This window comes from Halyomorpha halys, unplaced genomic scaffold (genome assembly GCF_000696795.3).
Source record: "Halyomorpha halys isolate HHAL.00 unplaced genomic scaffold, Hhal_1.1 Scaffold392.1, whole genome shotgun sequence".
Taxonomy (NCBI): domain Eukaryota; kingdom Metazoa; phylum Arthropoda; class Insecta; order Hemiptera; family Pentatomidae; genus Halyomorpha; species Halyomorpha halys.
The window spans coordinates 368,032-377,661 of record NW_027114089.1 but is presented as its reverse complement, the minus strand read 5'-3'; the positions used below and the strand labels follow the sequence as shown (position 1 = coordinate 377,661).

The 9,630-nt window shown below is 29.0% G+C and overlaps 1 protein-coding gene across 3 annotated transcripts in view; it reads left to right on the top strand.

Moving 5' to 3' along the window:
* The window catches only part of Mthfs (methenyltetrahydrofolate synthetase), a 12,629-nt gene extending 4,592 nt beyond the window's left edge, over nt 1-8,037 (top strand). For 2 of the 3 annotated variants that reach the window (XM_014422870.3, XM_014422871.3), the window contains exons 2-5: nt 369-492; nt 3,478-3,605; nt 4,814-4,941; nt 7,325-8,037. In XM_014422870.3, the coding sequence (XP_014278356.1) occupies nt 369-492; nt 3,478-3,605; nt 4,814-4,941; nt 7,325-7,557 (613 nt within the window). In that variant the 3' untranslated portion in view covers nt 7,558-8,037. Of the gene's footprint in view, nt 1-41; nt 61-368; nt 493-3,477; nt 3,606-4,813; nt 4,942-7,324 lie in introns of those variants that run through there. The other variant, XM_014422872.3, reaches the window with a different exon arrangement.
* Nucleotides 8,038-9,630: the final 1,593 nt, after the last annotated feature.

Sequence of the window (9,630 nt, the reverse complement as noted above, 5' to 3'; positions counted from 1 at the left end):
AAAAAAAAAAAAAAAAAAAAAAAGATTAATTGAGTAGTTGAATTTATAAATACTTTCTCGGTAAAATTTATTGAATTTACAAAACAACTATGAATTCTCATTTAAATGTATTGGAAATTTAAATCAATATATATACTTAAATTTTTTGATCATTTATTTACTTATTTATTACTAAAACCAGTCTTAATATTACAAGTTAAATTGTATTAAATAATTTTGTGACTTTTAATTATGAGATAACATTATTTCATGCTTGATAATATTTATGTTATTGACTATCACTGTGGGCATTATCCTGTTATTACATAAGTGAGTAAGAGATAATATTTTATTTTTAAATTTCTTGTTTTTGTTCTCTGCATTTTCAGATTCATAAAGATGTCAATTGCTGCCAAGCAGTTAAAATCTGATTTGCGGAAGAGGATTAAACAAAAACTAATGAACTTGGATCCTGCTGTGGCTGTCGAACAATCACAGTCCATTATCAAACAGGTAATACCATACTTTCCTCATCTTAATTTAAGGGTATGTAACATTTTTAAATTTGATTACATAAGGACTTGGGATGATTGTTTAAATATATGTGTTATGGTTTTCGAATTTTTTAGCTAGTTTTCAAATTGTAAAATGACAACAAGTGGTACTGTTTCTTATCTTTCATAGATATTTTTATTTACTGGTCCTGATGAATTATTGTATTTTGTTATTCATTTTTCATGTGTTAGTATTCTTTCATCATAAATTGTCTCTCTCTCCTTTAATATAAGCTATTCTTTTTACCCTTCAGTAAAGAGCAATCAATTAAAAATTTGGGTATGTAAAAAAAGCAACAAGAGGCTTTGTTTTATTAATAGAACCACGCTAAGCTTCAAATCTACATTTCTTCTACAACAGCTCTATCTTTCTACATTCTTTCCAATCTTAGAATATAGTTCTGTGGTTTTGATTCCACACCGGAAAACCAATATTGAGGCAATGGAAGGTGTCTGAATGCATTTCCTAAATCTTCTTTGATTTCAGAAAATAGGAAACTCCATATAAGTCTAATTGAAATTACAAGACTTGATAAACCCAAAGATTTAATTCTGATATTATTTTTGTTTAAAAATTCTTCTACAATGTTGCTGATTGTTCCAATGTTTTAACATTCATGTACCTCCTCCTTAAACCAGGCAATATTTGACTTTTTCTATAACTTCTCATTTGCCTATTATTTTAATTATATTCTCATTATTATGGCTCTTTAATGTTTCTTATTTGCCTGTGCACTGATGAATAAGGAACATTAAAGAGCCAGGATGAAGAGAGCATGTATATTACTATAATATAAATAATAGGCAAATGACTAGTGCACTAACACAAGAGATTTGAAAATGGATCTGGGTCCGAAAGATCATTATATTAATAATTAAAGGATGGTTGAAATTTTAAGTGTGTTTTATTTTTCCAGAAATATATTTTAATTAATTAGTTATTATTTCTTGCTATACACTGAATTAAAAGATGTATTGATAATGATGAGTAGATTGTTGATTGTGGACGATATATATGAGGAGATGATTGGGGGTGTGAAATGAAATGGAATGAAAAAATACTTTTATTCTGGGACATATGTCCCCTAAGAATAAATACATGGTTCATATAGATTTTTATCTGGCAAGCATTTACAAATTGTCAGATAGTAGAATGAAATTACATGGGTATATTGGCTTTACTACTGTTTATAATGTTAATGAATATATGCCTATTTATTTGATTACAATGATGTAGAGGTTTGGTTATACAATAAGTGGAGGAATAGGTGTTGTTTAAAGGAAAGAATGGATATTGACTAGCGAATGGAGATGGGAAGAGAATTCCAGAAGGAGGTTGCACGTATGACAAAGGATTTGCTAAAGAAGGTGGTTCTATAGGAGGGCATATATAAATCAATCGGTTGGGATCTGGTGTTTAATAAGTGGACGGATGAATGAAGAGTGAGGAGATCTAGGATATAGATAGGTTTTTGATTTTAAGAACTGGGAATAGGAAAACACCAAGGAGGTATTGCCTTTGGGAGATTGGATAGAGCCACTTGAACTCGGTATACCAGCAGGAGACTTGAGAGCGCCTAGGGAACCCAAAGATAAATCTTACAAAGCAATGGAATTACGGAATCTTAGGAATTGTTTGAGTACAGTTATGGATTTGCATGTGATTTGGGAAATGTAGTTATTCCAGAAGAGGTGTTGGTCAAAGGTGACACCAAGGTTTTTTATTGTAGGATAGAAGTGAATCGGTTGGTTGTTAAGGAAGAGTAAGAAATAGTAGAGAAATAGTAAGGGAGGGAATGAAGGAGGCGCTTGGAACCAATGAGAATGGCCTTGTTTTTTTAGCATTCAGCTTCAAATCATTATTAGACGCCCATGCGTTAATGCTGTCAATATCTTCTTGTATCTTTTGGATGGCCTCAAGCATCTCGGAGGGATGGAAGGATAGATAGATTTGGAGATCATCTGCATATAGGTGGTATTGTGCGTGGTGAATGGAGTCAGGAAGATTGTTGATATAAATAGAGAAAATGGTTGGTGAAAGTGAGGATCCCTGAGGAACACCTTGTGACAGAAGAAGTGGAGAGGAAAGAGTTTTATTCGGAAAGGCGACTGTTTGGGAACGATGGGACAGGAAGGAGAGGAACCACTTTAGGACACTATTTGGCATGGAAAGGTTTTGAAGTTTATTGAGGAGGATCTTATGGTTAACTGTGTCAAATGCCTTAGAAACATCAAAAAGAACTAAAATTGATATATGATGATTGTCTATAGAGGATTGGAGGTCTTGAGAAATTTTCAATAAAGCGGATTGTGTGGAATGTAGGGAGCGAAAACCGGATTGGAAAGGATTAAGGAGAGCTTTTTGCTCGAGATAATTATTACGTTGGGAGTGGACTGATCTTTCTAGTGGTTTGGGCAAGTTGGATAAAATGGATATTGACCGAAAGTCGAAAACTGAAGGAGGAGAAGGTACTTTATTCAATGGTTGGACAAGGACTTTCTTTCAGGCTTTGGGAAAAACGGAATTTTGAAGGGAGAAGTTATAAATGTGCAGGAAGGCAGGAAGAATGGTAGGGAGACAAAGTTTGATGATCTTTACAGGAATGTTGTCTGGGCCGTAATCGTTAGTTCTGGACTTGAGGACTGCTGAGATTAAGTGTGGTCAGTAAAGAACACAAATAAGTAATAACTTCTTTATTAGTGCCAATGTTTCAATCAGAATTTGAGGCCTTCATCTGGGCTGCTTGGTTAATAAGTGTTTATACAACATTTGTTGAACTTTATTTTTTGTCTCCTGAAAAACAAGATATGGACTTAAATCCTTTTTACTTATCAGTACAGATATTTGTACTTACAATAAATGTATTATGTGTATATAATTTTTACTTATTTGTATTTTACTATGTTTATATATAACTGTGTTGTATATAAATAAATTTTGCAGGTTTTATCGTGTGAAAAATTCAAACAAAGTTCTAGGATTGGTATTTACCTTAGCTTACCTGAGGAAGTACCAACATTCAGTATTGTCAAGTGGATTCTGAATGAAGGGAAGGAATGTTTTATACCAAGGTGAAGTATCGATTCGGTTTTTTATTTATGTTCCCTATTACGTTTGTCTTCGCTTACACTTTTATAGTTAAAGAATTAAGAAACTAGTGTTGGTATTATAATTTTTTGAAAATGTTTTTGAAATAATGACACTCAGTAAAATGATTTCTGGTTTTTAATATACACAAAACATTGAAGATAGGTAGAACTAATTATAACAAAATTGAGTAAAAAACAATATATATTTTTTCATTTATATATCCACTATTCAACCTTCTGATAAAGCTAGCTGTATTAGGGAATATTGAAGTAAATATTATTATTAAACTTAAACTTAATTTCTGTTAAAATTATTGAATATTTTTAATGGACTGAAGGACAACTTTTTTTTAATGCTGTTGAGAATTGGCTTCATTAGGATGATTTGTATTCCAATGTAACAATTCACAAAATAACATTATAAGTTTGTAAAGTTGTAACTTCATAAAGTTAACTAAGGTTTTATTGTAATTTTTACTTGTTATGGATTATAATGAGAGGAGGTATTGTGGTCCTACAAAATTTGCAATTTGAATTTTCAAAGGAAACAAACCTTTTGTGGTCCCCTGAGTCTAAATTACCAATTCTATGTGTATATTAACTGTCTAGCTCAAAAATGAAAAGTCGCACGTTTCTGAAATTTGAATCCTTTTGAAAAGAATTTTCTGAAAAATGGCTCTAACAATTTCAATCAGGCTTGATAAATAATTTACAATCAAATGGTCTTTAATATAAGATGGATCTTATCTTTGTTCAATTATTCCAACAGTGTTTAAATGACAAATTTTAAAATAATCTTCCTTTAAAGTACTCCACCAGTCCTCACAGTTAGCAGTAATTAAAAAAAGAATAAATACAAAATATTAAAGAATTTGATAAATAAGTAAAGAAGAAAATAGAGACAGGAGTTCAAATCAGAAAAGCCAAGACTACCTGATTGCAATTTTATGTCCATGGCTTCGCTATCTTTTATTAAAATGTAATCTTGGCAGGAACGAAGTTGATATTTATTATTTTCACCCTGAGAAACTCTAAAATATGGATTTTAATAGCAAGTGAAAGTTGTGTGATGTGCACAATGCACCAGGTTTTTTCTTTTTTCTTTTTATAAATATGTTTTGTTAATTTTTACATCAACTTTCTGGAGGGCTCTTAAACCTTTTAATCTCTTTGTAATTATTTCAATTTAGATATAACAAGGTTGAAATGAGACTGGTAAAGCTTCATTCACTTGAGGATTTAGATGCTCTTCCGGAAACCAGTTGGAAGATTAAACAGCCCTTAGAAACAGAAGAACGGACAGATGCCTGTACAGGAGGTTAGATCTGAAAACTAGTAGATTTTTTTATTTTAAGAGTATTGAATTTTTTATTAGGTGATAAATTATATGCCTTTTAAATAATGGTAAAGGTGAACTCTTGATGATTTTCTACGTGTTGGAATAAAATCTACACTTCATAATAGATTTAAAAACAGAACTGGGGATTTTTTGTTATAAAAAACTAAATCATACAGATAAGTATGGATAAACCTTACCTGTACCTTGTTATCAAATTAAAAAAAAAAAAAAAAAAGTAAACGGTAGGCAATGTATTGAAAGATGACGTTATATTAATGAATCTAGCAAATTTTATCTAAATTCATTTTTAACTTAATTGGATCAAAAGTAACAAAACAGTTGTTATTGTTTTTAAAGTATAATACAATATTAGTACTTTACCACTATTAGTTATCTTCCGATATTCTAAATTAACTTAAAATTTTTCATAAATAAACTTGGTCATTATAGATATTTTTCTGGTTAAAAATTTAAAGTTTATCGAATGATTCCGGGAAATTTAAAAATTACAGAATAATTGTGAAAAATCTAAATGTTGCAGAATGATTAAAGGTTGTATATTTTTTCTCTATAGATTGCTAGATGGTTTAACCTATTTTACTAAGTTCAGTGAGTATCGATAATCGGGAACAGTTCGATTGTTTTGCAGTATTCTATATACAAAAATCTCATTTCCATTAAGTCTCATAATTCGATTGGAAAACTTTTTAATTGTTAACTTTCTTTAAGCAAAAACATTGTTATTGTGTCACTTTATTAACAGTTGTCAGTACTTTTTTTTCTTGTTTCCTTAATATATTTCTTTTTGCTTTTCTTGTATAATTTGGTCAGCACCTAAAACTTTATATCTTTTTCAAATAATATTTTGGTAGCCATTTGCTGTTCATATCTGTTGAACGGGCCTCCCTTTTGAGCACTATTAACCTAACTTCCCTTCATAATAGTAATTAAGTTGTTTTGAAATATTTTAATTAGCAAATTATTATTTTCATTAGACCATGGATAACAGTTTATCTATTACTTAATTCATCATTGAATAGTTCTTTTGTATTTGCAAAGTCACTAAGTTAAACTTTTAACAATTGTAATAATCCAATAAAACACTTTCCCCGTCTTTAAAAAATTATTTTCTTGCCAGATATATGGATAGACTAAGATATGTGTTCACCCTCCGAGATGTGAGGAAAGACTGCCTTGATCTTCCGCCTATTCAATGCCTTGTTTCAGTTGAAATATTAAATACTTAAAAGTCTTTTATATCATGATATTGTTGTATTTTGATTTTAAAAAATAAATATTGATTAATTTTTGAGTTTTTAAAAGCTTAATTCACTTCATGAACATAAAATATTATGTTCTCTAAGTTTATGTTGTTGGTGTATATTATCAAAACAAAAGCATAACAATCAGCCTTTGTTTTAAATGGTCTGCTTTGTTCTGGTGTCTTTGAGAAAGCCTTGCTTTAAAGTATCATTTATTCAAATATTTAAATTTATTATACTAAATTACGATATATTTTTAAACTGAATAATTCTTAATTCAAATTTATGAAATAAATCATAAGTTTTTATTTATAAAATATACACATTTTCTTTTTAAACCAAAATAATATTATATTATTTATTTTATTACTATAAATTAATTTTTTCTACACTTTTCATAATCTTCATATTTCCTTTTTTCATGGCAACTGTGAACATTTTTCGATTTTATTTTACTATATTGGAGGAAGATAGTCTGGGTGGCAGTCAACAAAGGTATCAAAATAGTAAAAAGAAAACTATTTATTGTTAACCAACGTTACGCCCACTTTGCAGGGCTCCATCAGGGCTAAATGAGAAAACAAGATAAAAGTATTGCTGATTTCTACTTAGCTTTGTATTAAACAAAGTTATGGATTATTTTAAATTAAAATGAGCTTAAAATTATAATAAATGGAAATTTCATTTATGTTTATTTATTTGTAATTTTGTAAAACTGAATCAGGTCATGGCTTAGTCATTATTACTTTAAAATTGCTAGGATGCCTATGTTTTTTTTTCTGTTGAGTTTATTTTTTTCATTAACTTCGACTCTCCTTCTACCAGTGACAGCAAATATCTGAGTCATTATCCATTGCTGCTAATTTATGAAGTTAGTGTAGAGATCTTGCTGTTGGTAAATTTTTTTCTTTGTAATTGATTGTCTTATTTTATTTGATATTTGTTGTCATTTTACTATATTTAGTGTAGGGAATTACATTATTTTCTTATGTCAAGGAACTGCCTTCAGATGCAGATTTTTTAATCCACTATATTTATGCATGTTAGAGGCTGTTCCTTTTAATAATTGTTGAATTTCAAATAAATGGTGTTTCTTTCAGATGGACTAGATTACATTATAGTTCCGGGCTTAGCTTTTGCTAAAGGAGGCGACAGGCTTGGCAGGGGTAAAGGGTATTATGATAAATATTTAGAGGAATTACAACGTTTCAATTGTGAGAGGAATTTAAGACCTACTTATGCCGTCGGTCTCGCATTTATTGAGCAAATGGTTGATGAAATTCCAACTTCGGAACATGATTTTAAACTTAACAAAGTGTTTTATCCTATATGAAATATATTACTTAATATTATTGTTACTTATTGTTTAATATTAGAGTAATATATTTTTATAATTTTTAAAATTTGTTATTATAGATAAGTTCTATACTTTGCTGAAACTTAGTTTAATATAAAAACTACTATAATTAATTGTAATACTACTTTACAACATTATACTGGTTATTTTAGTTTTTTTTTCTTCACTTATTATTATGAATTATGAATACTCATTCAGATTCAAATTTTTTACCTCTAAAACCTTTCGAATTTTATTTCATATTTACACACTTTTAAATACCTAGAGAAATGCTTTGTTAGGCAATGCTGCCCGAATACATCTGATTTCTAGAGCACACAGCATATTTATCAATCCGTGATTAGATATAAATACACTATCGTATATTAACAATAAAAAAAAAAAAATGTTTCCTACTTTTCTTTTTTCCAATCAACCATAAACAAAAGACAATATATTTCAAATATTACTTTTTTTTGTAATATATTTATTTTTTTCTTCCTAACACAATGACATTTTCCTTATTCATTCTTTCGCTTTGTATGTTCTCAACCCTATCTACGCTATTCTCTCTATTCCATTCCCTCATACCTCCCTTCTCCAGTTATCCATAACGCTCGTTTGGTGCAATGTAAATTAAAAGAAATTAGCAATAAATAGAAATATAGAAATAATATATTGACATTTAACAGTTGTAAATATGATTACTTAGGATCACAGATATCTTTAGAAAATGCATTTGGTAAAATTATCCTAGATAAATTAATAAACAGTATGGCTTATTGGCTATTTAAGTTATTCATTATGGAATGAAGAAGTTCTATTGAATATGAATGTATAAAATCACAAAGAAGGGACAATACTCACTAGTTACGATACTTTGTCATAAAAAATTATAGGAGATTACTACCCTGAAAGATGAATTTTCAAAGAAGAAATAGTATTATTTTAAGCATTATTCATACACTGAATTCAAAATAAGGTAAATATCAAACAATTACTGAACTTAGTATGCTTAGTTTAGTTAATGAAAATACAGTTTGTTTGAGAAGGACAGATATAAAGATGACATGGAAGAATTCTTGAATTTTTACCTCAAGATTGAAGGAAGAGAGGCTGGACAAGGAAGGAATTGATGGAAAGTGTAATAATGGAGATGTTAGAACCATTATTGTGTACCAAAAATATTTTGTAAAATACTGGAAGATTTATGATTGACCGTGTGTTTTAATAAATGGAATATGGTTCAGGTGCGGTCAAATTAAACTCAAATTGTAATATTTTGTACTATTTTTATAAAAAATTTATAAAAATAGTACAAAATATTATTATTTGAGTTTAATTTGACTGCACCTGGACCATATTCCATTTATTTTGTAAAATAGTTTTATTTAATATTTTGAGCAATAGTTAGCTGTAAATTGGAGATGAGCATGACTCTGTTTTGTTAGTTAGCTATGTCTCTGCTCATGTTAGGATAATAATATCCATTTCAAATAAATTAAGGTTATAAAAGTTTTTTCTACTTTTTTTTTTTCTAGAAACATAATAATAAATGTAATAATATTTAATATTATTATTTATCTGAGTTATATTTATATATGACAAAAATAATAATCATGCTTAATTCATTGAAATGACATAGGAGATAGAGGAACTCTCTGTTTAGCTTATTTTTAAATATAAATTCTATGGATCTTGATTGTGTCGCCACTGCTCAATCAACTTAGAGATGGGCAGTAGTTTACTACTCTCAGTACTTGGCTCATCTCATGAGTACTTTTAAAGTACTCAAGCAGGGTTAGTCAAGTATAAAAAGTATTCTTGGTTTTATTTCTGATAACAAAAAGTATTCACCTAAAATCATCTGAGTACTTTTTCATCAAGGATCGTTCCAAAGTCATTATTGGTCCAATCATACAAATATTATTAATAATTCTAGTATTTATAGTTAAACCCTCTCTCTGGCATTGATTTATTCTATTTGAGGATTATTTCGAGTTACCACCCAATATCGTTACTGTTAATAAGGTTAAGAATTTTGAACGGAACCAATAAATAATCAAAGCA